Genomic DNA, 26,696 nt, shown 5'->3' with positions numbered 1-26,696 from the left:
ACCATTTCAGGCTGGACACCCCTTCCCTCCTGCCTGGTGACCGTGGCAATGGGCAAGACTCACCCAAGGGGCGTTGGGAGGCCAGAGAGGGCTGGGAGGAGGAGGAAGCTGGGGCAGACCCAGTGTGGGACACAAGTCCCAGGTGAATGAATGAAGGAAGGAAGGAAGGAAGGAAGGAAGGAAGGAAGGAAGGAAGGAAGGAAGGAAGGAAGGAAGGAAGGAAGGAAGGAAGGAAGGAAGGAAGGAAGGAAGGAAGGAAGGAAGGAAGGAAGGAAGGAAGGAAGGAAGGAAGGAAGGAAGGAAGGAAGGAAGGAAGGAAGGAAGGAAGGAAGGAAGGAAGGAAGGAAGGAAGGAAGGAAGGAAGGAAGGAAGGAAGGAAGGAAGGAAGGAAGGAAGGAAGGAAGGAAGGAAGGAAGGAAGGAAGGAAGGAAGGAAGGAAGGAAGGAAGGAAGGAAGGAAGGAAGGAAGGAAGGAAGGAAGGAAGGAAGGAAGGAAGGAAGGAAGGAAGGAAGGAAGGAAGGAAGAGAAAAGGAAGGAAGAGAAAAGGAAAGAAAAGAAAAGAAAAGAGTGGGCAGGGGCCCATTTTATGGAGCACAAAAGGGGCAGGAGCCAGCAAAGGCCGGAAGGTTTGGGAACAGCGTCCTGGGGATCCACTGGCTGTTGTCTGGAGAAGGGGCCCTGTTTCTTTGTCCTGCCCAGGCAGGAAGGATGGCCACAGGGTGGAGGGGGAGAGAGAGAGGACCGGGGGGGGGGGAGGTTGTGCTCACTTCTGCCCACCACCTGCTTCCTCTCCTGGCTCAGACTGACTGGAAGCGGGGGGGGGGGAGGGGGGCTGTATGCCAAGGGGTGGGAAGGGTGTGTCTGCATGCAAAGCCAGCCTCCAAACCCCAGTCGGCTCCAGCGGGGGTGGGTGGGGGCGGGGAGCAGGACCGCCAGCCATGGTGGCTATCATGGCCACTTCTCACCTGACAACTGCAGGATAGTGCCCCCCCCCCCGTCCAGCAGCTGTGGGGCTGAGGAGGAAGTGGGTGCTCCATCCAGAACAGGGTGGCTACTCCTCTTTCTGCAACCCGGGGGGGGGGGCTGCGCTTCTCTGCCACACCGTGCCACGCCTGGCGTGGGCCGGCAGTCTCCCCAGCAACCAGGGTTGGGGACGGGGTAGGAATGTTCTGTTGAACCAGCTCAAAAGTAGCCCTAAAGCGTCTGTGATGCAAGACGGATCGACACACACGGAGGAGCTCACGCAGGTGGGCCAGCCGGCTTGGAGCGGGACCCGGGCTTAGAAGAGGAAGGCTTTCTTTTTCAGCTCGTTCCGCTTCCACAGGGCCAGTTTGCCAAACTCCTCCGGCGACATTTCAAAGACCCGCTGGAAATCCTCTGGGGAGAGATGCCTCTGCGGGGGGGGGGGGGGGAGAAGAGAAGGGAGCAAAAGGAACAGGGTGTGCATGTGGGTCTTTCAGGGGGTGTTCTCTTCGCTTGGCCTGGATCTGGCTCCCGCCTCCAATTCCCAGAGCCCAGCGGTCCAGCCGGCTGGCTTGCCTACCTCTAGCCGAGTCCTGTCCACTCCTGGAGGAAGTTTTATCCTGCCTCGGTTCGTCACCATCAGCATCTCGTACGGGTAGATCTTGAGAAGATGGAAAGAGAACAACGGATCCGTCAGGGGCCACAGGCGAGGACCAGGAGAGGATTTCTGGGGTGTGTCTGGGGGGGGGAAGCACTGTGCCACCACCCCCTCCAGCAGCCGAACATCCCCCTCCCTCTCTCCCCCCATTGTCCCAGTTTGTGTGCTCACCTTCTGCTCCAGCATACTGGGGAGGGAGTTCCCTCTGTCCATACGCCCTCGCTGGCCGTTCTGCAAAGAGGAAAAGTGCCCCCCGCCACACACACACACACAACAGGCAACGTGAGGACATGGCTTCCTTCCCCAGCTGGCCCGACTCCCTTCCACCCCACAGGACTCAAACCAGGGAGGGAGGGGACTTAGCCCAGCTCCCTCCCACCACCACATGTCTCTCTTTCCCCTTGCTTCCCCCCCCCCACTGCCCCACTCTCCCTGCCGGCCGTGGCGCCAGCCCTGGTGGCTCTGTTGTGCCTGCCGCTGGAGGCTCCCTCACCTGCAGGCCTGCAAGAGAGAAAGGGAAAGGGTGGCTGAGGCGGATCCTCTCTCGGGGCCGGGACGGGAGGGTGGGGGGCAGGCGCTCTGAGGAACCCCAAGGGCTCTCTTAAGGCAGCCCCAGAGCACAGGCACAAGTGCAGCTGCTCCACCACCACCACCACCACCCCCCACACAGAAAAAACCAGCCTTGCCCGCAGGGCTTGGGGCTTCCTCTGACCTGGGCTGCCTTTTTCACTCCCCGCAGGGCTGAACTCTGTCGACTGCAGCTGCAGAAGGGAGAGAGAAAGGGAGAGAGGTCCAGTCGCCCGGGGGCTGGGGGGGGGGCTTTTATTGGGCCTCGGTCCAGGTTTCTGGCTCGTGGATGGAGACTGAGGCCAGTTGGGTGACTGGGAAGTTTGAGCCGTCAGCACTGGCTGCTCTCAGCGTGGTTGGCTCCCACCCCTGGGTGAGGGGGCTCATTGGGAGCGGGGGGAAGAGCCCCCATAGCTGTGGAAAAGTGCCCAGTTTTCCTGGCAGCCTTCCAGAAGGGCAGCATCACCAGAGCAACCCTAGCAAGGAGCAGCATTATCGGGCGGTGGGGGCTTTCTCCTGCCCCCCTCCCCTCTACAGGCAAAGGCAAAAGCCCTTCCGGAAACCAAGCTCTGGGCCAGAGAGAAGGGCATCTTCTTTGCTCACAGGCACTTCGGCTCAGACACACACACACCCCAGCGCCCCCCCCCAGACCCACCCCCGGCTGCCCTCTTACCCTGGTGAGCGGACTCCTCCCATAGGCTGGAAGGGAAGCTGACTTAGAGCTCCCGACGACGGGCAAAGCTAGGAAAAAACAACCACCGATCAATGGTGGACGGAGGGAAACCGCGCTGGGAAGGGGTTGCGATCCACGGAAGTCCTTTCCCAAGTCAAGGGGCAGAATGCAGGGCCACGCGCCTGGAGGGATTGGGCCCCAAGAGGCTGAAATCTCTCTCATTGGTTTGTTCATTCGTCTCTTCGTTTGCTTGTTTGTTGTATTTATTTAACTTCTATCTAGCTTTTCTCTCAGTGCCGGGAACCAAGTCCTGGGGGGTGGGCTGGGGGGCTGGGAGAGGAGTGAGCCCTAGAGGCCAGAGGGGCCCCCTTGGCCTGATCCTCATCTCCCTGCCACCCTCCTCCCCGGCGGGGCTGGAGGGGACCCCTTCTGCACCTCTGCTCCCTGAGCGGAAGAAGAGCGAGGGATCGTGGTGCAGCTCTGGGGCTCCTGTGCCCGACTCTTTGCGAAGGAAGGCAGAGAGGGGAGGGGGGTGGCCTTGTGCTGCCCTTTCTAGTCACCTGTGTGTGTGTGTGTGTGGGGGGGGGGAATCGGGGCCATGGTCTGACGTGGACCAGCTGCCCAGGAGTTCCCCTATGGAAAGCAAGGCCCTCCCATTCACCCCTTCCCTCCCACCCCTTCCCTCCACTCTCCCTCCCGCCATCCCCAATGTTTATACAGTAGGACCCCCATGTATCCACTGGGGGTGGGTTCCACACCCCTCTGTGGGTACTGAAAACAAAGGATAACAGTGAGCTTTCTATATATAGTAGGGAGAAAGGAGGGGATAAAACATGCATTATATGTGCATGACCAGAATTGGCCAGGAGATCATGCTATGTGTTCTTCACTAGCAAGTATTCATAGCAAGGTCTCTGGCTACCTCTAGTGGTGGATTCTAGAAATACATGTGAAAATAATTTTTCTGGAATTTTTTTTTCTTTTAATACGGTATTTTAATATTTTCAGTCTGTGGGCACGATGGATAGTGACCCAAATGGCTATGGCTTGTTTTCTCCCCCTGCTCTATCGCTCTCTCTGCCTGGCCGTGGGATTGAGGTGGGCACATGGACTCACAAGAGTGGAAGGGCGTTCTGTCTGGGAGGGAGCGTGTTTTCCTCCGGATTGGGACTGACTTCTCCATCTCCTCTTTCAGGATGAGCTTGCCGAGGTTGGAGGCAACCTGCGGGTAGGGAAGGGGGAATGACCAGTGCTCAAGAGCACAAGGACCAACCAGCAGGCCCTGGCCCAGAGGTGGGCAACCGGCGGCCCTCCACAAGGCCCCCGGCTCCTCTTGGGCTGTGCCAGCCAAGGCCAGTGGGCCTCCAACAGCGTGTGTGTGTGCAAGGCCTAGCCTCCCCCTGGCCCCCCAGATGGTGCCCCCTCCTCTTCTCACCTTGCTCAGTTCTTGTTTCTGCAGCTCACGCAGGCTCTCCTCCGAGGGGTCTTCTTCCTCCTCCCCCTCCCTGCCCTTGGAAGCCATCCGCCGCTGCCGCCACTCCGTCTCTGTGGGGGCCAAGAGGGTGGAGAGAAGGCTTGATGCTGAACGGGCAGCAAGATGGAGCTGGGAGGGAGGGGAAGGGAGGAAGACCACCCGCTGGAGTGCCAAGGCAGACCCTCGGGTAGGAACTGCCCAGGCATGGAAGGGGTGCAATGGTCGGGAGGCTCATCCCCTGGAGGGTCTCAGACCCACTGAAAGCAACATCCACTGACTTCAACAGGACTAAACTCCAAGCACCTCTGCTTGGGTGGGGGGCACACATCCCATGCCCTGGACCGCTGTGGTCAGACTTTGGGTGGGCGGGGACAGCACAGATCTCCCTCCTACCCCACCCCCCAAGGAGAAGAGGGCAGGAGGACCCAGGACTCAGCTGGGTCTCAGGAGGGTGGCGCCAGTGGCCATTTTCGAAAGCGGGGCAGAGCAAGGGGGCAAACGCGTTCCTCTCTCGAGAGGCAAGGTGCCCACCCATGGATCCCCTTCCACAAGGAAAGGGCCCCAACAAGCCGCTTCCCTGCCCAGGGTTCACCCCTGCTTGTAACACCCAAGGGCCGGGCCCACTGGCACCGCTGCCCACAGAAGGCCACAGGGAAGGCCACCTACCCACAACGGCCAGGGAGGGGGGGCAGGGCCAGTAGTCCGTCTCGATCTTGGCTGGCTGGTTGGGATCCGGCGGCTGGGCGGCCGGGAACTTGGAGGACTCAATGATCAAGTCCTCGATCAGGTGTTTGCTGGGTGGCGGCGGCGGCGTTGTGGTCGTCGTCATTGTGGGCTCTGGAAGGGACAAAAAGAGAGTGTGGGCTTTGAGACACCCCCTTCCACCCCCCCACACACGCAGACCCTCCCGAAACTCAGCACCTACCCCTCTGCTTGTATATGGGAGGCTTCTTGTAGATGTTCGTCTCTGTTGCGTTGATGTCTGCGGGAAGGAAAAGAGGCTGCTGTCAGGCGCCGGCTCCAGCAGCAGCAGCAGCAAACACACACCCCCTGCCCTGGTGTGGCTGCCTCCCCCCTCCTGGAGTCGAGAGGGCCAGTCCTGTCCCCAGCTGAGCCCTGCATTGGAGAGCGCACACCTCCAGCCGTTCAGTAGGAACTCCTCTCAGGGAGCGGCTGCTTTATGAGACTGGCTGCTGCAGGGGGGCCACAGGGAGTTCCGGGAGAGGATTCTCTCCCCAACGCCCATTCCCACGATTCTTTTTTTGGGGGGGGATCCCCAACAGCACATGTGGGGTGAAATGGCCGCGGTGCACCACCGTGGGCATGCTCCTGGAGTGCCTCTACGCGGGGCAGCTTTTGGAGACGGCTCCACGCAATCCAGGGAGGCGACGTTTGGTGAAGGGCTGAGAATCCCCGGCTAGGGAGCTTTTGCAAACGGCCGCAGGGAAGGTGGAAGCCTCCCCCTGCCCATCCCAGGATCCCACCGGTTGAAACTCCCACCATTAAAGCATCCTCATGATCCCGATGCCATAATAACTGACAAAGGCCGGACTGGGAGGAGACCCCCTCTGTCCAGTCCCCCAGAAGGCAGGAGGGCCGGGGATCCTGAGCGGAGCTTCTGATCAGAGGAAAGGAGGGCAGGCATGCGTGCATGCGTGCGTGTATGTGTGTGCGTTTGGTTTTTTTTTCCTACCGGGACGGTGGAAATGATGGACTCCCGAGCGGCTGGTGCTGCTGGTGCGTCGGCTGGCTGCTTGAGAGGCTGTTCCCGGGGATTTGTTCTCCGCCCAGTCTCGGGTGACCTGTGGTCAAAGGTGGCCATTGAGACACCAGGGCAAAGGCCTTGCCTGGATCCTCCATTTCAGGCCCCTACTCCCCCCCCCGCCACCGCCACCTCTTCCCCCTTCCCTTCCTCTCGGGGGGGGGGGACAGGCCTGGGCAAGCCTCTCTCGCCCAGTCTGGGACCACCTTGACGGGCTGCAGAAGCACCGCCTTCCAGAGCAAGAGCCACGGCCATCCCTTCGGGCCGGGAAGTTCGAGATCTCCTGAGGCTGGAGCCGTGGAAGGCCACGGGGGAGCCCCCTTCACACACAACACAGGGGCGCGTGCACACAGAGGCAGACACGAGACAGCAACAGAAGCACGGCCGGGCCCGCCCTGGATCCATGGGCCCTTCAAGGCCCCCCCCTTGGGGGTCTGGCGCTTTGCGTCCCCTTCCTGGTTACTCATTTCCGAGGCAACTCTGAGAAGAAGCACTTACTTCCGGAGAAGGAGGAGGAGAGAGAGATTTGGGGGAGAGAGAGCGCTGCAGAAAGAAGGAGCGGAGAAAGGCGGGCGTTACCGGGTGCCACGACCGGCCCGCCACCTCTTCCCTCCACCTGCCGTCTCGCCTGCCACCACAGACACGTTGCCACTGCTCAAGGAAGCCAAGCGGACACAAATACGGCACAGCACGACAACATCACATCACAGCGGGGTCGCGCGGCCGTTTCCTGGGAGCTGCTGCTGGTCGGGAGCCCCCCCCCCCGGTCTGCTTGCCACCCTGCAGCCACAGGCAGAGCCGAGGTGCCTTGGAGGGGGCCGAGAGAAGCCCCAGCCCGGGGGCACCCAAGGGGTCCCGGCCTCCCTCACCTCACGACTCCGTGGCCTCTCCACGTGGTCCAGGAGGGAGTAGGTGAAGTGAGGTTCGTAGATCATCAGGTCCGGGCGCTCAATGTCCAGGATGGCCTTGTCCTTCGGGAGGGCGGCCAAGTCCTTGTAGCCGAGGACCTCGTTGTCCATTTTGGCCTTTGGGGGGGGAGGGAGGAGAGAGAGAGAGAGAGAGAAAGAGGAAGCTACCTTCTCTTGCTTCAGGGCCCCGGAGTCCCCGACCAGCAGCCATGGCCGAATCCGGGACCTCTTCTGCAGGAAGGACGCTGCCTGACAAGAGGGCTCTCCTGGGAACTGGCTGGCCGGCCCCCCGGCCTGCAGCTCTTGACCAGCAGATGGCACTCACCACAATGTTTGAGGGTGACCCCGGGACGCTGGACCCCCGCGACGAGCTGACACTCCCCGGGGAAGTCAGTGGCGGCTGGAAAGGAGGGAAGGCGGAAAGTCAGTGGGTGGGTTGACTTGGTGTTTGAACGGGAAATTCTTTTAATGGGTGGGTTTTCACTGTCCTGTTATCATTTTATATGTGCATCCTGTCACTGGCTGCCTTAAACTCTATTTATTTTGGAGGAAAACAAAGCACAGGTAGGTAGGTAGGTAGGTAGGTAGGTAGGTAGGTAGGTAGGTAGGTAGGTAGGTAGGTAGGTAGGTAGGTAGGTAGGTAGGTAGGTAGGTAGGTAGGTAGGTAGGAAGGAAGGAAGGAAGGAAGGAAGGAAGGAAGGAAGGAAGGAAGGAAGGAAGGAAGGAAGGAAGGAAGGAAGGAAGGAAGGAAGTGGCTGGGCAGTCCTACTTTGCAGAGGCAGGGGGTGTTTTAAAGGAGGGATGAGGGGAAAACCCAACACAAGGCAAGCCTCAGCTTAAGAGAAGTGCACAAGGCTGGACAGACCGAGAAAGCAACAGGGAAAAGCATCAGGCCATGCGCCCACGCGCATGCGCACACACAGATTCAGAGGGAGGCGAGGTTTGCTCTTCTGCTGCTGGCTTTGGCACAACACAAGGCAGCTTTGCTTTTGCTTCTTCTGGAAAGGGAGGGAGGGAGCCAGACCCCTGCTTCTTAGCCCCCCACCCCCCATCATCCGAGAGGGAGCTGCACCAGCCAGGATGCTGGACAGGCAGCCCCCTCCCGAGGCCAGGACCTGCCTCTGCTCCTTCTGAAATGACAGGGATCCAGGCCAGGAATCGCCACAGGGGCTGCGGGCTCCAGACTCTAGAGAAGCTGTAGGAGCGTCGCAAGGTTTAGAAGGGCCTGGGGAGACGCCAGGGCGGATGCCGGTGGAGGGCAAAACCCTCCCTCTCAATGACCGCCAGGGGGCGCTGGCTTCCCAAAGATCAAGGGGAGGATGGCGGGGGGGGGGGGCTCCCATAGGGCTGCCTGCACCAGGGAAGGGAGGGGCCCCAGCCGAGCAGGGCAAGCCTTTTCAAGGGATGGCCGATCACTCTAGAACATCCCCCCCCCAAAAAAAAACCCACACGCAACAAAATACATCCAAATGTCATGTGGAATTACATTTCTCCTGCACAAACACAAAAACACAATTTCATCATAATCATTAACAGGTGCCACCAGGTCAATTCCGATTTAGGACAACCCCTTCCCCCCCCCCCCGCGCGCCCCAGGGTTTTCCTGGTAGAGAATACTCAGGAGTATTCCCCTTCTTCTGGGGAGGCTGCCCTGGGACGCTGACTTTGTTTCCAGGAGGCCCCATGGAGGGAATCGAACTCCCAACCTCTGGGTCTGCAGCCAAAGACCTAAACCACTGAGCTATCCAGTCCTCTCTTTGAATCTCTTCATCTGACCCATTCAATATGGCAAGCCTGCGGGGAGCTTGTGATCAAGTTCTAAAGCCTGCCTTTCAACAAAAGGAAAAGAGGTTGGGAGAGGATGATGAGCGGGGGGGGGGGAGGGGACGGGACGTTGGAAGGGCTCAGGGGCAGACCCGGCTTCCAGTCTGTCCGTGGTGGTGAAGCTCCGTGCACGACCCCCCCGGCCAGGCCCCCTCTCTCAGTCTCATCCCCCCAGGCCTGCCAGCTGTGCCTCTTTGAGATCATGAGAGGAAAGATGGGATGTGACATCATGAAGAGGAAGATGTTGGTGCAAGGACAGGCAGCCTTGTACGATACTTCATTTTTGCAGTGTGTAGGCATCCTTCAGTTTCGATACGACTTATGGTAACATGCCCTGTATGGAGGTCTTGGAACCGCGTCTCGTGTGGCTGAGAAGGCCAATTTGAGAGTGACCATCCCTTCCACACTGAAGACAAATACAGTCTGTCCCCTGTCCAGCTCCCTGGGACAACCTCTTTGCCTTGGCTTGCATTTTTGCAGTAGGTTTACACTAAAAAACCCCCTCCCACTCTGTATATCATGGGGGATTTTTCCAACTCTAACCAGAAAGCCATCACGCTACAGGATATAAACATGCCCCCAAACTCAGTAACTGTTTTCACTTGGAGAATCCAGTGTCCCTTCCACTCAGAAAACACAGGATACCTAAGCAAAACAGGTAAAGGGGAAAAGCCAGTCCCTGCTGATGTGGGGGTCTTTTGCAACCTCATTGAATTCCTGCCTCTCCCCAGTAAAAGGCCACTGTTTATACCAACCTACAGATGATCAGAACACTTTGCTTCAGTGTCTCAAAGCCAGGCTTGCTCAAAAAAGGCATGGGACATTTGTTGTGGTTGTTCCAATAAATTACACTGGCTGAGACACACACACACACAGAGAGAGAGAGAGAGAGAGAGACAAAGACAAAGAGAGAGAGAGAAGTATCCACTAGCAAAATTCAGTGGGTTTCAGAGGATGTCTTCAGCCCTGGAAATTGTTTTGTTTGCTTCTTGACAGAAAGAGCCTTATAGTTGTAAGCAAACTTTTCAATAGGCTGGATTTCTCTTGTTTGCTTTTCCAAGAGGAGCAAAGAAAGAAGGAAAAAGCAGATTTCTCACTTTAACTCTACTGCCCACACAGGACTTAAACAGAGACTATCGATTGATTGATCGATCTGTCTGTTTGTTTATTTATTTATTTATACCCCAGTTTTTTCCTTGAAAGGACCCAAAGTGCCCATTTCACATTTCTCTTATTGCTTTGCAGTTAATTTTACATTTCTCTTACTGCTGTCTTTATTCCCAAAGAACAAACATCTCCCTGTTTTTGCTTAAAGATGTCAACATCTGATGTCAATTCCTGTTTTCGCTGCAGCATCAAAATGCAGTCCCATTAAAAATTACTATTTTCCTCAATTAATCTTGTTTCCAGAATTTTTTCCTGAAATTGCCCAAACTTGTCTGAGCTGCCTCCAGCCTTTGATCATTCTTCCGTTTGTGTAACGATTCCAGCTTTGTGCTACTAGAAGAATCTGCTGTTCTTTTTGTCTCTTACAATGAGACCATAAGCCCATTAAACACCCTCTCTGGCACATGGCTTAAAATATCCCATGCTGCTGCTGCTGAATATATTATCTCTGTTCTCTGGCAGAGCAACCTCTCCACACAATAAACACACACACACACTCAGACTCTTTATTTTCTGCCCTTTCAGGATGTTTCAACAGTGTGCTGTCCTACCTTCATATCCTTTCTAGATAAATTTTTTCTTTAAAAAAAAATCTCTATTGGGGGCATTTTCTGACTTCCTAAGAATTCCAGCATGCTGGAGGTCAGCAGGAGGCTTAGAGTGAGGGATGGGGTTGGGGGCAACAGGTGTGATATTTCCTCATTTCCAACCCTTCTTCAAAAAAAGGCTGCCTTTCGGAGTCCTGGGCAAGAGGGCGGAAACGACAGCCTTCCGGAGCAGCTCTGGGCCCAGAAAGAGTCCCTCCCCAGAGAAGTCTCCCTGTTCAATGCCTCTGAATAAGGATGGCTCAGAGGATTTCATGCCTGCCCCTCCCGGCAGAGCTGGGGGGGGGACAGGACTCCAACGTCCACCCCTCCACATTCTAGCTCTGGGACTCCTCGGGTGTGTGGCAGTGCCAGTTCTCTGCCTAGTTATGCCTGGAGGTCTTGCGGCTGGACTCCAAGGCAGGCCATTTCCTGGAGGAACCTCCCACCATCCTGCCCCACCGTTCTCGCCAAGATCTTCTGTGTGCGGGAAACAGGGAAGAAAGAGGGGCTCCCAGGGCAGGGGCTCCTCCGAGGCTGACAGCTCTTACCTTTGGTAACTTTTCCATTCAGTGCCCCACGTGAGGGTTTGGCTCATTCATCAAGTCCTGTGTGGGGAGGAGAGGGGAAGAAGTCACTGGGGGTTGGGGATCTGTGGGGTGGATCCCTGCGCTCTGCGGCCAGAGGACTGGCAAGAGATGGGGAGGGGGACTCAGGGACTGACCCACCCCCACATCACCCTGCCTCCTCCTGCCAGGGGAAGGGAAGGGAAGGGACGAGACCTCGGTAGTGACCCTGTCATGATGAGCTGAGAACTCCCGCATGGCAAACCACGACCCTGGTTGCCACGGACCCAGAAGTGAAGCTTGCCGAGCCACCCAAGGGCACCTTCTTGCCCCTCTCCGTGGCTCAGCTCCTTTGGGGCCTTTGGCTAAATCCTGCTCCAAGACTGTATTTTAATTCTGGTATCGAATGCCAGCGAGCCAGAATGTGGCCCATGGCACAAGCCTCATCGCCACAGTTGGGAGCATTTGCTTCTTTGACCACGTAATCCAAGAGTAAGTGGGACCAGGTTCACTTGGTGGGCCAGATGACCACAGGGGCCACGCGGCCAGACCTCCCCTGGTTTCCTGGCGCTGAAATGCTTCGTGGAAGTGCCTTCCGGGCTCTTCATCAGGGGAGGTGGTGGGGAGGGGAGAAGGGGGAGGTCCATCCCTCTCAGGAGGGGTCGCACACACCCAAGGGGAGGCTTGACGGTCACCCAGCGGCCCGGCTTGCCAACCAGCCTCAGGGGGCCCTGCCGAGACCTTGGCCTTCTTCTGCATGGGGAGGATGATCAGCCAGGGTCTCGGACACACGGGCTCAAGGACACCTTCCTCTGCACCTGAACCTCTCCTGCCTGCAGTTCCATTCCTCCTTCTCTGCCCGCCCAGAGCACGGCCTCCCCAAAGGTGGTTGCAGACGGGGTGCCCGGGAGATGATTAGGACCCACCGATTGTAGGGTGGCACCCGACGAAGGAGACCCCCTGCAGAGAGGCAAAGCCCTGCTACGCTCAAGGGTCTTGCTCTTTCTTCCCTGTTGGCGGCTCAGCCCACCATGCAGGGACAGGGGGTGGGGGTGGGGGGTTAGGGATGCAGAAACCTAATGCAACAAGAGGGAGGCATCGCGGGACATTTCCCTCAGGAGTCTGGTTTGTGGAGGAGAAAGCTCAGATGGCTGCCAGACAGACTCTTCCTCATTCACTGGAGAAAGACAGGTGGGAGGTGGCGTCGGGGAGGTGGCCGGGGGGGGGCACCTACCTGCTCCTCTGGTCCTCCACATCCCTCTGGACTGACTGGGACTCAGACGGGAGCTCCTCCTGCAAAGTGAAAGAGAGGGCATGGAGCATCTTCCCAGTCAGCCCCACTGCAGAGGGGAAGTGCGCAAATGAGCAACTGGGAGCAAGGAGCAGACACCCCCAGAAGCTGGTGGACTTCCAGTCTGGCGGGTGGCAGTGTGAACGGAGGCTGAACCGAAAGCCACAGTTCTGACCCACTGTCGACTCTGGGCGGTGGCCAGTCTTACGCTCCAGATCTACCCAGCCAACCAGAACAGTGGCCAGGATCTCACAGATTTACAGCCAGGGTCTCCATCTCTGGACACACAGACACATCCGGGCAGGGGAGAACAGCTGTCTCCAACTGGCCCGCACAGCCCCTGCAAGGCCACTTCACAGGCCCCTCTGAGCTCCCTGGAGGATGGCAGACCTCCGCCCTGCCCGGCAGCCGGTGGCCTCGGTGGGCCTCCCTCCAGAGCCTGGTCCTCCAGCTGCCAGGCGGGCAGAGGCTCACAGACTGACAAGAGTTCATGCGCACTTTTGTCAGAGGCGGCACGTGCCAGGGAAAGCTCCAGAGAGGGAGCACGGCCTGGCAACCGCTCCCAATGAACCAGCAGGCCCAGCCCTGAACAAACCTCCCCTGCTCTCTGGAGAGACAGAGAGAGAGAGAGGGAGGGAGGGAGGGAGGGAGGGAGGGAGGCAGAGGCCGCGGCTGCGCACCAGGCAGGCAGGAGGGCGGCTTGGGATGGGGGGGGGGGGGAGTCCTGGCCAAGGTTTTGGCTTTCATCCACATTTGTCTTCACAGGGAGGAGGAAGCAAATAGGAAAACTTATTCGTATTTATTCAAAATAGATTTACCCCACCTTTCCCCTCAAAAAGGACCCAAGGCAGCTGACCTCATTAAAAGACAATCAATATACATCTACTAAGAAGGACCAAATACCACACTAAAAACTGGTAAACAAAAGCAACAGCCAAAGCATGTTCAAAGCTGGAAGGCAGGCAACCATCCATTTAAAAACCCTCTTTAAAAAGGTGAAGAGCAAACAACCACCACTTGAAAAGACGGCCTCGCCAAGAGAAGGGAATCACAGACTAAAGTCAGTCATCTGAAAGCTAACGGAAAACAGGAGGAGGAAGAAAGCACAAATGAATAAATAATGCCTTAGATTTAAATAGTGTATTTCTACCCACCCTGACCCTCCAAGAGTCTTATTAAGATTCAGATACAAACCACTGCTATGTAGGAATCACTCAAGCCCGTGAAACTAGGCTTGGCCCATCATGGCCGGCCTTGACGGTGGCCGGCCAGAAGACGGAGACGTGCCCCCAGTCAAGTCTGGCATTGGGCTCTCCCCAAGAGTATTTTAAATGAACCACTTATTTATTTACTTTTTGCGCTTCCACCTTTGAAAGAGGTGGCACCAAGTAATAGAATTAAAAAGGAAAAACCCTCAAAAAGGCAGGGCACAGACCCCATTTACTGCTGCCTTCGCTCTTGAGGTCTCTTGAGATCGCCTCGCCTACCTGGGGAATTTCTAATCTCAAAAAAGCAGTGCAGCAGTTTTAGAAGAAGAAAATCGAAGCATGAAACAGAAGGAGCCTTTTCAAGAGGAGAAAGACCCAGAGGGGGGACCAGCAAGGAGCTCCTTTGGATGCTCGCTCTGGGCCTCTCTCTCTCTCTCTCTCTCTCTCACACACACACACACACACACACACACACACACACACACACACACACACACACACACACACACACACACACATGCGCACACACACACAGGGATCTGATTCCAGGCATGATCGATCCAGAAAGGGGTAGGGCTCCATTCTTAAAACAGCACTCCAGGCCTTCTTCCACCTCTGCCAACTGAGTTTAGCCTCAGATACTCAGATTTCAAATGTGGCAGCGTTGGATGGTCTGTCACCTCACAAACCTTTGAAGTGTCCACAAGGAATCTGATGCCTGAATTGAAAAAGAAGAGCACTTATTTGGAAACAGGGGACAGGACAGAATCAGACCCAGTGATCAGAACATTTCAGTCTCCTGGGAGTCTCTGTCCCTGATCTCAAAGTGGCTGCTTAAAAGAGGCTGATTTCAAGGCCCAGCAGGTTCTTGGCTTCAGACACTTTCCTGAAAGCAGAAACCATTGCTTTTAACACCTCTGGAGACAACTGATGTATACAATTCGCCTTCCTATTGTCAGGGTGTTAATCAGTCCTTTGAGATTCTGTGGCTGTTGTTCATAATACACTTGCCACCTTCTGTGTCACACTGCACTCTGATTCCACCCCCCCCCCCAAATAATCATCACTACTGGCATTCCGAGACTGTGGTTTGAATCTTACGCTCTGCACATCTGAGGAAGGGGAGACCAAACCATCAAAGCTTTCCCTGAAATACGCCTCTTCGTTGCCAAGGAGCCACAAGACTCTACTTCTGTTTTCCTTTGGCTGGTTGGCTTGTGTGCAAAGGAAGACTTTTGTGGCAGCCTGAAAACTCACACACGCAAGAGGCCCTGTTATCTGGAGGGTCTTCTAGAGACTCTGCCTCCACCTCTGTGCCCCGCTCTTTCGACCTAAAATGTCCAAACAGGGCCCTTTGTGGAGAAGGGAGAGTGGCTTCTCCTGCCCTTCTGGCATTCGTCTGGGAGAGTGGAAGAAGCAGGCAATCCCAAGACGGAGCCACTCATGGAAGGGGGGGGGAAAGAGGATTCCCCCCCCCCGTTGCCTTGTGTCCCATTCCTTGGGATTCCACTGAACTTTCTCCAGGATTTGGGGTGGGGTGGGGTAGCCCGTGTGAAGAGGTGACAGGCATCTCCCAGAGGGAAGGAGGGGGCGTCTTCCGTCCCTCTTGCCTGAAAGCGTGTTCTGTGTTCGGCCGCATGGCAGCCAAGGAGCACGAAGGGCACCGGATAAGGAGGCATTGTGAATGCGCTGCACAGGGCAGCCACCCAGGCCTGGCCTGGCAGCAGCGCGCCAGCCCTGAGCTCAGATTTTCCATAGGCGGCACTGCTTGTACAATGGTGGGGTGTGTATGTGTGTGTGTGTGTGTGTGTGTGAGTCCAGCTGACTACTCTGGGGTGGGTGACCCGACCTCTCCTGGTTCTTGAGGAGGCTCAGAGGGGAGCTCAGCAGGCCTTCAGCTCCAGCTCCGTTCTTTGTTCTTTGGTCCAGAAGGAGCAGGCGGACCGACGGAGGTGCTTGCAGGGAGCTGGCCCTGGGTGGCTTTCCCATCTCGGGAGCCCCGATGGGGACAAGGCTGCCTGCCTGCCTGCCTGCCTCCCTCCCTCCCTCCCTGGGGGTGAACAGGCTAATTAAATTGATACAAAGATGTATGGAATTTAAACTTGGAATATGTCTTTCAGAGGGGAAAGGCTATAGCCAGCAGAAGAATCAAACTATTTCTGGAGAGGAATGGGGTGAACATATGTAGAATGATATTATTGGTTACCTAGTCCCGAGGGTGAAGGTGGCCCAGGTGGGGAAGGTTTGATTTGCATTGTGGTATCTTTGCGGGCTGACTCTGAGAAGCTGGCGGGCTCTTCCGACGACCCCGCCCGCCCGCCCGCCAACCGATCTACGACCTGCCCCCTCCCACCCCACCGGCTCCTGGGGCCCCCGTGGCGTTGTCTTCATCCTCCTCCTCGCCCTCCCTCCCCTCCCCTCCCCTCCCCTCCGGGCAGGCGCCGGGTCCCCGACCGACCGACCGACCGACCGACCGACCAAGCGCCAGCTCCGGCCGGCTTATCTGGAGCGCCCCGCGAGAGGCCCGGCCGCAATCAGCCACGCGCAGCCCCGTCCCCCCCCCCCCCCCCCCGGGCGGGCCCCTTGGGACGCTCGCTCGTCTGCAGCCGCAGATAAGGACCGACGGGGCCAGCCTGCCCGGCGCGCCACTGAGCGCGTGCAGAGCGCCTTTCCCTCCTCCGCGGAGGGAAAGGAGCCCCATCGCCGGCCTCCCCATCGCCCCTCTCCGGCCCCGACCGCAGCAGCCCGCAGGGAAAGGACGAAGCGCGGCCCCGTCTGCTGGGCTCGCCCGTCCAGCCGGAGCCGGGCCTGCGCTCGCTCCTCCGGCCTCCGGCGCGTCCCCGCGGGAAGGAACTGGCTGATCTACCTCGCTTCCCAGCCGGTGGTCCCCGGAGCGGAGGAACGCCCGGATGCCGGAGGTCGCTCCTCGGCCGCCTGGCCCGGTCACGCCTCGCCTCGCCCGCGCCCGCCGGCCCTTCCTCGGCTGCCTCGCGCTCCCGCCCTGCCCGCTTCCCAGCCTCGGCGCACAGGTTGGCCGGGTCAGGAGGCAGCTGCCCTGGAAAACTCGCCGACGGTGCCAGAAGGGACGCGGCCGGGTCACAAGTTCCAGAAGCAGACGGGGCGGGCGGGCGAGGCAGGGAGGGAGGGCCGGCCGGTTTGGGGTGGCGGCAGCGGGCCGGACTCCCGCGGGAAGCGGCGCCGGCGAGAGCCCTCGCCCGGCTCAGCCCCGGCCGGCTCTCGGGCTCCACCGCCTGCATTCCAAGCCGCCCAGGCCGGGGAGCGGCGGCAGCGACGCCGGAGCGGTTGTGCCCCAATGAGGGCGCGGTGTGGGTGTCGGGGGGGGGGGCAGGGTCGGCTCTTAGCTCGGCCTTGTGTCCTCTTGGAGCCCCAAATCTCGCTGCGAGGGCCCTCTTGGGGGCTCCACGCAACCCTGCCCCCCCCCCCGCGGCTCCATCCAAACCACCGCGGGGGGGGGGGGAGGTTCCCGCGGGACCCACTCGCTGGAAGCTCATCAGCTCCGGGCACACAAGCTGCTTGCTCGGAGCGCCATCCCCGTGGTCCCGCGGAGCGCACTCGGATGGCGCGAAGGCCAGCGGGTCCGCATCTCAGAAGCGCCCCTGCTCAACCCACCGCGCCCAGCAAGAAGCGGCCATCCAGGGAGCGACATCACAGCGGCGGCGGCGGCGGCGCTCCATTCGCAAAGCTGGTATTGATCACAGGCGGTGGCCAGCTTCAGCCCACCAGCGGGTGAAGAGACTGGCCGGGCGCTGCCTCCCTCCCGCCTTCCGCCGAGCCCATTAGCTGCCAGCACTCCTGGCGTGGAAGCCGCCATGCAGAAAGAGAAAGGGAGACAGAGAGACGGCAAAGCACAGGCAGTTCCCCCACCCTCAGCCCCAGGCCTGTCCACACATGGCCTCCATCCCCTCTCCTGAGGGGATCAGCCTGACCCAAGCAGGAGCTTTCACGAGACCGGCTGGGGCAGCCATGAGGGCGGCCTGCCCTCCACCCCCACCCCCCTGGCCTGGTGAGACCATCGGATTCGCCTTTGACCTGGACAGGGACATCAGAAGTGACCCTGACCCCGCCTCCCTAAACAAACAAACAAACAAACAAACAAACAAACAAACACACACACACACACACACACACACACGCGGAATGGGTCAGCTGCACCCCTTGGATCCATTTCGTACATGTCTCCAAAACAGGTGGGAGGGCCAGACTCCGGAGAGCCAGTTGCCAAAGTTGGCAGCCACTCTTAAGAAGTCAGAGCACCTCCCAACATGGCAGCCATAAACCTGAGATTTGTAGTGACCTTTCCATGCTGTGAAACCAGGGTTAACCAGCCAGGGCTCTGCCGGCCCCCTCCCCGGCCCCCTCTGTTTTGAATCATATAAGAAAGAGCAGGCCAGTCCCTCTCAAAGACCCTCCTCTGGTGGGGTTTTTTGTGCAGCAACCTTTAAAAAAAACCCAACAAAGCACCACCAGTTGTGGGCATCGCACTGGGCACAGTCCACCCTGGGGTGGGGGGAGGAAGTTTAAGACCTCCGAGGTCTTAAACATTCCCCCCCCCCGAGGGGGCTGGACAATGTACAACTATTTGCTGTACATGGTCCACCCCAAATTGTGTCCAGCACTGCAGGGAGAGCGCTTCCTTGAGACTAGGTCAAAAATGGATGGATGGAGGATTTGCCCACCACCTGAGAACCCCAGAGTGGATTGGGGCCTGTGCCAATTCCCCATCCCCCCCCCCCCCTTTGTTGGGATTGGCAATTGCTGGCAGGGTTGGCTCGCTGGGATGGATGCAGCTACATTCGCCAAGGTTTCCAGCAGCATCACGGACCCTCTGTACCTGTGGGCCTGGAGGGTCAGTGCTTTGCTGAAAGAAAACCACTCTTGGCTTCGGCTGACAAGCAGGAGGGTCACGAGAGGCGTAATCTGCGATTAAAAGCCGGATTAGCCTGCTCATTCTGTGCGTGAGAGAGAGAGAGAGAGAGAGAGAGACTCCCTTACTGGCAGAAGAGGACAGGAAGAGGTGACTGGGAGACACAAGAGGAGCTGCCCGCCAGACCAGGCCTCGCTCTCGCTCTGGGTGGGCCTTCCGGCAGGCCAGGGGAAAGAAGCTGGCTAGACCCTGCCAGCAGGTCTCCTCACTCTTTCCTCCTGGCTTGCCAGCGGCCACCACAGCCACCAACTCCTCTGAAGCTGGGCCGTCTGCTCCCTCTTGCCAGCGCCCTCTCGGAAGGGCTCCTCTACCTCCCTGTGATCTCTCAAGTCACCCCCTCAAGAAGCCGCAGGCAGGCCGGGTGGAAGAGTCGAAGGCAGCCACGTTGCCAGGCCTCACAGAGTGGCTGCTTAAGAGTTTAACGCTGGCCATCGCTCGCCTTGATCTCAACCTGCTGCAGGCCTTTGTCTTTGGAAGGGCAACATGATACTGTATTTAACGATAAATACTTTCATCCCTACAGACCAATGCTCAATCAAGACAGCAGAACAAGTTGAACAGAAGGTCAGCACTCGCTACCAAAGCCTCACAACATCCCAAGGATCGAACAGCTCCGGGAGCCGGTGCAGCTGAACGGATGGAGCACAACGGTGGCTGGCAAGGCTAAGCCGAGTGGAAAGAGCTTCAAGCTGGGGCCTGGCCTGGCCCTGGCTCTCCTCTGGTCCCCCTGAGCAGATTTTCCTTAGCAAGGAGCCTTGAAGAAGAGCCTCAGGAGAACCAGGCCGGCAGCCCTAATCCAGCCCACTTGGGCAGCAGGTGGGGTCCTCACATCACCTCCAGGAAGCCCCACCCCCTGGCAGGGAGAGGCACCTCCCTGTTCATACAAAAGGGAATCCACGCAGTCACCTTGGACCAAACACAGGAATAACTCTTTGGGTAGAAATAGACTTAACAGATGGCCCCGGAATAGAGGAGAAAGCATCTTAGTGTTGGAAAGACATGACTCAGGCAGGCCTCCTGAGAAATATGACTCCAGGGGAATCTCGTACTTAAATCTTGAACACCAACCACCAAGCAAAACAATCTAATGTGCCAATGACTGGAGAGAGAGGGGCAAGAGAGAGGGGCAACGGAGCCCTGCAAGCCGCTGCGTCTCTGCATGATCCGAGTCCTCCCAGCACAGGCGCAGGCAATGATTCTAGGGGAGGTGGGCTGGGGTGACCAAGGGGACCCCAAAGGGAAGCAGCAACCCAAGTCTGGCAGCCCTCTCTGGCAGGTGGATACTTCAGGAGAAAGTGATTTGTTTCCAGAGAGGCAGGCAGCCCTCTGCCTGTTTCAACAGGTAGAACAAAAGGAAAACAAAACCAAAAGGAGGAGCCTCTCAGCACACTGAAGATGAGCAGACTGGTTTCAGGTGAGTTTTTGGCTTCAAGGAAACTGACTGCAAGCAAGGGATGGAGAACTGACCACTGTCAAATCTCTCTGATTGGCCTTAAAGGCACCACCACCACATCTCTGCTTCTGTAATTTGCTTTCTCAGGACCTGCTCATGGATCTCTCACTTCACATAGTTTGACCATGGAGATCTCAAGGGATCAAGCAAACTCAGCCAGGAAGGGGGACAGGGGCTGATGGTGGCGGCAGTGGATGTGCCCAGCCAACAGTGTCCCAGGGGTCAGAGGCTGTGGCCTGATTCACATCGTAGCCCACCCACTCTCTCTTTTCTTCCACCACACCAAGCACCCATTCGTGGGAGAGGTGGCAGGGCCAGAGGGGCAAAGAGCCCACTGCAGAGGAAGGCAGCGCCCGGTGGGGCTGAACTACAGGAAGAGCAGCAAGCTGGAGGAGACGGATCAGAGCAGTCCGGCCCACCGCTGGTGGCGATTCTGCACCAACTGCCTTCTTCTCTGGAGCTTAGAGGGCACCCAAATGTGGTAACCCATAAGCAGGGCAGAAACGGCTTTCAAGTGCTTTCCACTATGACAGCAACTCCCGTCTTCCAGAAGGCCCTCCCTGCTCCCTCCCCAAGCACTTTCTGGCACAGCATTATCAGCAGCAGCAGCCGGAGCAACAACACGGGGCCTGCTCTGCCCTCTGTACGTAGAGGGATCCAGTGTGTGGCTGGCTGGGGGTGGGGAGGGGGGCCTGCTGCCGGGAGGCCTGCCGGGTGGGAAAGAACAGACCTTTCCACCTTCCTGCCAGCCTCCTGGCAAAGCCACAGGCTGCGTTGCTGTCCCAAAACTCTATCTGAATGTCCGGAACACGGAAGAGCAGAACATGGGGCGATCTTCACTAACTGCCTTTGTGGTGAGGCAATGGCGGAAACGGGGCCAAAGGGTTGAGGATGGGCAGGAAGGCCCTTTGCATGGAGAGATCCTCCCCCACTGGGAGGCCCATAGGAACCAGGTTGTTTTCCCCCCCTCCGCCCCCCTGCCGTCAGCCATGGTTTCCCTCCAGTTGGAAAGCCACCCTCACTTATTTGTCCCATCAGCTCCACAACGGGGGGGGGGGCTACACAGGCCTCCCCTCCCCTCCAGAAGACTGTTCCTGCGCTTGAGAGGCCTTCTGTGGCCTGGGAAGGAATGGCAGAGGCCATGTCTCGCCCGACACCCCCCCCAGTGGGCTCCCCCTGGCCAGGCAAAGGCTGCCCAGAGAAGAGGGGCAGGGTTGGCTCCCTCAGCTACCATGTGGCCAGCAGTGGCCCTGCGGTTGGGGGCAGAGGGGGCAGCCCCCACCTGGGCCCCACGGTGGTGGAGTGTCGGCAAGGGATACGGAGGCCATGCCAGGGACCAAGCTGGGCAGCCACCTAGAGATACTCAGGAAAGCTGTAGAGGCCACTGCCAAGGGAGACTGTGGATCAGGCCCACCCAGAGGCCAGTCCACGGATAGGCAACCCGCTGTCCGGTTTCGGGCTACGAAGTGCCCAAACCACCTCCTGCTGGGGCTCTCCTCTCCCAGTTTTCCTTCCCCTTCCCGGGTTTCGCCACTGCTGGGCCAGACCCTCCTCAGGAACTCAAGCACCTCCCGACCTGGCCCAGAGGAGGGGGGTGGGGTAGGGGGCGGGCAGAGGATTCTTGTCCTTTTGGGGAGAGGCTTGGAGCCCCCCACCCCACCCCACTCTTACCCGCCCTTGCCATCCTGCTGCAGCTTGGGCAGAAGCAGCTTCGGACTCATTCGAGCAGTTTCTGGCCCGCTTACAAGGCAGGAGGGTGGCATAGGGGGCAGGAGGAGTGCGGAGGGAAGCCAGCCAGCCACCCAGACAGGCGGTTGCCCAAGGAGGAGCCTATTCTGCGCCCCCACCTGCCCCACAGGGGTCAAAAAGGGATGGGCGAGCCCTGTTTCAGCACCCAATTGGCCAACCGTCGTTCCCCCCCCCCGCCCCCGCCGCCCCAATCCTCCTGGACCAGGGCTTCCTTTTCTTCCTCCCAGCCCCCTTGGCTAGCTTGTCTGCGGTCCCAGCGAAAGTTCGTCTCCCGTTTCACATCCAGCTTTGCCATTAATGGCACAGGCGCCTTGCCCGCCGCCGAAGTTGGCAACTCGGTTTCGAAAGAGCCCCGGCAGCGAGGAGGGCTGCGGGCGCTTTGGAAAGGCCCAAGCACCTCCTCCGTCAACGAGCCCCGCAAGCACCGGGGGCGCCGTGCCCAGATTCTCCCCTCACGAGGCTCCGGCGGCCGGAGGAAACCTCCGCCAACCACCGCTCCCCCCCCTCCCCAAGCCCCAGCGCGCTCGTCCCTAAGCCGGGCCCCGCCTGGTGAGCCCCCAGCCCCGCTGCCGCCGCCCTGGCCGGCCTGTTGTACCTGCCAAGGAGAAGAAGCACCGCGCCGGAGCCTCGCTCTGGTCCCCCGAGAGCGGGCGGGCGGGCGAGCGGGGCGACCTGGCAGGTGCCGCTCTTGCCACCCGCCCGCCCGGCAGCCAGGCGAAGCTACCACCTTTGGGAGACCACGTCGCCCATCAACACCCCCCCCCCGATACACACCCAGTCCAAAAAAGGGACGACCCCCCCCTCCCGGCCTCGCCCGCCTGCCGGCCCAGAAGCGCGCAACCCTCCGCCCGTCCCTGTCTCGGCGCCTCTACTCACCGAGCCGCGGCTGGAGCTGCCGGGAGGGCGAGGCCGCCCAAAAGCCCCCCCCTTCGCTGCTGCGCCGGGCGGGCAGGCGGGCGGGAGGGACGCAGGCAGGCTCCGGCTCCACCAAGGGTGCGCGGGCGGGTGGGCAGGCCGGCCGGCAGGCAGGCCGGCAGGCAGGCAGGGGCGTCTGGGCGAAGGGAAAGAGCGGGCGAGCCAGCCAGCCCCGCGGCGCCGGCCTAAGGGGCGGGCAGAGGGGAGGCTCCGTGGGGCTGGTTCGGGCGAGCGGCGGCGGTGGCGGCGGCGGGAGGAGGGCGCGCCCGCCGGAGACCGGCAGAGGCGGAGGCTTTTGCCGCTCCCGCTGCTCGGGGACTGAGGATCGGGCCCAGGCATCCGCCGCTCCCTCCAGCCGGCCGCAGACTCTGGCTCTCAGGCCCTTAGGGAAGGTGCCGGGGCTCAAGGCACACCTCTTGTCCCGGCGAGGCCTTCCTTCCTTCCTTCCTTCCTTCCTTCCTTCCTTCCTTCCTTCCTTCCTTCCTTCCTTCCTTCCTTCCTTCCTGTATGTCTGGAGCCTGAGCCGCGCCGGTCAGGATCGGTTCGGGGGCTCAAAGGAAGCTCCACCGGTGGTACCCTTCCGGCACAGGTCTGGTCCCCGCAGGCAGCCACGAGGGAACCCCCTCCTTCCTTCCCTGATCGCCATTCACCTTGAATGGAAAATCCTCCAGAGCGAGTCCCCCCTGATCTGGGTGGATGGAGCGAAGCCCACCGGAGCCCCAGCATGCCTCCCCATCAGTGGCGAAAGGCGGCGAACTGGCCTGTCCCCTGAGCACACTCTGCCCCACCAGCTCCATAAAGGGCGTCTGCAGCCACCTGCTGGCCCTCAAGGCCGGCCCTCCTCCATTCTTCGGGCAGCACAGCAGGTCACCTGGCAACTCGGCCCTCGCCGGGCCAGAACACTGGAAACAGGAGCTCCTTTTCAGCTGGTCCTTCCTGCACTGGGGGGGGGGAGGGGGAGCCTACCATTCCAGGCAGAGAGGACCACTTTCTCCTCTGGGATGATTTGGTTGTTGACGATGCTTGCTCAGTTGTTGCAAAATCTTCCGCTAGGGAACAGCTCAGCTGGTTGGCTTCTTAATTGCACGGCAAGGAGGTTCCTCCAACTCGGAGCTCTCCTGCTACCACCAAGAACCAGGCGAGGCCTCAGCTCCTCTACCCGTTTGCCCAAATCTACGTGTTAAACTAAACGGTTCTTACATCCTTTTTAAAGCTTGAAATATCTCCTGCCTTCAACCCAAAACAAGCCTGTCTGTTTTTCCACATCAAGCCATGGAAACTGCTTGGGCGTGGCCAGTGGGGCTTGCATGTTTCCAGAATCAACACACTTTTCACAAAGAGATGATTCGCAACCCCTTCCTAAGCCAACACGCCGTTCAGAACTGGGAGAGGGCCCGAATCTTCAGCTAGGAAGAATGAATGGCTCCCGGGTGCGGGTTGTGGGGTGGAAGCCACAACCAGCTGTCCCTGATGCTCGAGGTGTGAGGGACACACTTCCCACCCTGTGCCAAGCATTAGAAGAAAAGCAGGAGCCGGATCTGACCTCCCCCCCCCTCCCGGCTGGGCAACCGTCAGCAAAAGCCCTCCTGGCCCCCCAAGAGGAAGTGGGGGAAGATCAGGCCTGGAGGAAGCAAAGGGTTCCTCTGACTGAGGTGCTGGAGCCCAGTCTCCCGATGCTGGACAAGGCAGACCACCCTGCAGCTTTCACCTGCCCTGCGAGCATGGGACCAAGCACTGGGGGGGGGGGAGGGAGGAGAGGCTGGGGCCAAGGAGGAGGCAGGGGAATTACCCCGGGGCAGCCTGCAGGGCGGTGGCCTGCTTCCCTAAGGCCAGCCCAGGCCTCCCCGGGGAGCGCCGCGGCCCTGGCCAGGATGCCCTCTAAGTAAGTGCAGAAGACAGGCCCAAGAGGGGAGGAGGGAAACCGGCCGGCCGGCCTCCTCTCACCGGTCGACCCTCCTTGGGGAAGGGAGAGGGAAGGCAGCCCCCAAACCGCAGCCTCGGGCCTCCTTCCGAGTATGACCTCCTCCCTCCCGACCGCCGCCGCCACCGCGCGCGTGCACCAAATCCTGCGCCGGCCTCGCTGGCTCGCTGGCTCCCTCGCTCGCCTGCACCGCTGCCCGGCCGTGAGGGGTGCCTGCCTGCCTGCCTGCGAGAGGGCGAGAGGCGCGGGAGGGAAGGAGGGCAGAGGCGCTTTCTCTCTCTCTCTCTCTCACACGGTCTGGCCTCTCGCTGCCCTGGGCGGAGGAAGGCGCCCCGTCTGCTGCCCGCAGGCCTACCTTCAGCGGCGGCCACCCGGGCCGAGGGGCGGCAGGCCAGTCCTCCCGGGGGGCGCCGCCAGCATCTCTTCCTTGCCGCGGCGCGTTGCCCCCGCGACCGGGCGACGGAGCGTCTCTCCCTCTCCCGCTTCCTCCCTCCGTCTCCCACAGCAACCTGGAGAGCAGGAGGAGGATGGAGGAGGCGGCGGCGGCGGGAATAGGAATAGCAGCAGCAGCAGCAGCAGCAGCGTTTCAAGCCAGGGAGCAGCCCGCAGCAATTCGGAGCCGCCCCGCGTTTTCTCTCCCTCGCGGGCGGGCGGGCTGCCTGACGGGGAGCCCCAGGGCGCGGGGAGGCGGACCAGCGCGGCCCCCCTTCTCCCCCGGCCTCCTGCCGAGCCTCCGTCCGCCGGCCGAGGAGGCGCCTCCGCAAGGCAGCCACACCTGGCTTGCTTTCGCCTGTGAGCGTGCAATCCCGCTCGCCCGCTTCCCTCCTCTCGCGGCGGCACCACCACCTTCGATCGGGCGGAGGGCAGCCCGGGCCAGGCAGCGGGGGGGGGGGGCAGGCCGGATTGCTGATGTCACGCCGGCCAGCCTCAAGGGACAGCAGGCAAGGAAGCACAGCCACAGCCACCACCACCACCACCCCCGGCGCCGGCACGTGCGCCCCCCCCCGCCCCCTGACGCGCAGGCCCTTCCGCCCAGCCTCGGGTCGCCGCCGCCCAGGGCACCGGCCGCAGGTGCGCTTGCCCCCCCCGCACGCACGCACGCACCTGCGGAGCCTTAAGGGGGAGGGCCCAAGAGGCCGACCCTGCCCTCCCCTCCCCTCCGCTAACATCTGCCGGAGCCTCTCTTTCCCCCCCCCCGCCCCCGGGCTGCCCTTTCCTTGTGGCCAGGGAGGCGGCAGGGGGGGATTGGCTGCACCCCAGCTCGTGTACGTGTGGATGCACACTGGGTGTAGGTTGAACTTCAACCTCGGGCACCGCCCGGGCGATTGAGGAAGGGGAGCCGTGGCGCGCCCTGACTCCGGCAGATCAACGCTCAGACACCTGCAGGCCCTCGTCAAGCCGCGCGAGCCGTTGCGCCGCCACCAGCGCTCCCGCAGGACGGGTGGCTTTTTCCCCGGCCCGGCCCGGCCCCCATCATCCACGCCCTGCGAGCCGCCTCCAGCCAGACGTGCCCTTCTGCCGCCCAGACTGAGGGGCGCTGGCGCCCTCTGGCACCGCCGAGCAGCAATGCAGACTGTACAGTACTCGGCCGCTGTTACCGCTTCCGACTTAACGGGAACCATTGATCTCCTGCGTCGCTAATCCTGCCCTGCTCAGGTCTTGCAAAACGAAGGTCGGGGCTTCCTATTTGGAGTCCGCCTGTCTCAGGCACGTGCTTCCCCCGTTCTTGCTGCCTTCAACCTTTCCTAGCATTATTGTCTTTCATCGAGGCTGGTCTCACCAGGCTGTCTCATCATAGAAGGCGCTGCTGGGTTTCCCAAAGGTATAACCTAAACTCTCTGTCTCCCTCTCCCCCCCCCCCCCCCGTGCCAGAAATCATATGGGGAGACCTGTTTCACTCCTGCACCCTGAAAGGCTTGGTGCCCTCAGGAAAGAAGCCCCCTTGCCCCAGGGGATTGGCCTCAACACCCTTTGGGGAGCTTTTGCTGGAACAGCAGGTATTGTACGTGGAGAAATTCCCCTCGCTCGCATGGGCGTTGCCTCTGGCCGACCCACCTCCGCTTGCCAG

At 59.9% G+C, this 26,696-nt stretch overlaps 1 protein-coding gene across 13 annotated transcripts; it reads right to left on the bottom strand.

Moving 5' to 3' along the window:
- Positions 1-1,006: 1,006 nt before the first annotated feature.
- Positions 1,007-25,121, bottom strand: DMTN (dematin actin binding protein). Of its 13 annotated transcripts, XM_072979133.2 has the most exons (17): positions 24,984-25,121; positions 12,381-12,439; positions 11,132-11,188; positions 7,331-7,405; positions 6,967-7,122; positions 6,596-6,640; positions 6,029-6,137; positions 5,261-5,317; positions 5,002-5,172; positions 4,297-4,406; positions 3,978-4,083; positions 2,862-2,929; positions 2,334-2,382; positions 2,115-2,122; positions 1,793-1,852; positions 1,544-1,624; positions 1,007-1,393 (listed from the first exon to the last, which is right to left on the bottom strand). In XM_072979133.2, exons 3-17 carry the CDS (start codon positions 11,147-11,149, stop codon positions 1,280-1,282), a joined length of 1,227 nt encoding a protein of 408 aa, XP_072835234.1. In that variant the 5' UTR covers positions 11,150-11,188; positions 12,381-12,439; positions 24,984-25,121; the 3' UTR covers positions 1,007-1,279. The 13 variants fall into 13 exon arrangements, with proteins under 13 accessions (XP_072835234.1, XP_072835225.1, XP_072835229.1 ...); XM_072979124.2 differs by lacking the exons at positions 2,115-2,122; positions 2,334-2,382; XM_072979128.2 differs by lacking the exons at positions 2,115-2,122; positions 2,334-2,382; positions 24,984-25,121 and adding an exon at positions 23,674-23,750.
- Between the last annotated feature and the right edge of the window lie 1,575 nt (positions 25,122-26,696).

Source organism: Pogona vitticeps, chromosome 8 (genome assembly GCF_051106095.1).
Source record: "Pogona vitticeps strain Pit_001003342236 chromosome 8, PviZW2.1, whole genome shotgun sequence".
In the NCBI taxonomy this organism is placed as follows: domain Eukaryota; kingdom Metazoa; phylum Chordata; class Lepidosauria; order Squamata; family Agamidae; genus Pogona; species Pogona vitticeps.
Note: the sequence above shows the minus strand (reverse complement) of the source record. Positions and strands in the feature narration are given on the sequence as shown.

Coding starts and splice junctions, on each gene's coding strand:
- DMTN (XM_078379712.1), bottom strand. CDS start 23,046: ATGCCTGGGCCCGATCCTCAGTCCCCGAGCAGCGGGAGCGGCAAAAGC. Junction 4,407..5,001: donor CCCCTCCCTGGCCGTTGTGG/GTAGGTGGCCTT, acceptor TGGCCCCCACAG/AGACGGAGTGGCGGCAGCGG. Junction 1,394..1,543: donor TGGACAGGACTCGGCTAGAG/GTAGGCAAGCCA, acceptor CCCCCCCCGCAG/AGGCATCTCTCCCCAGAGGA.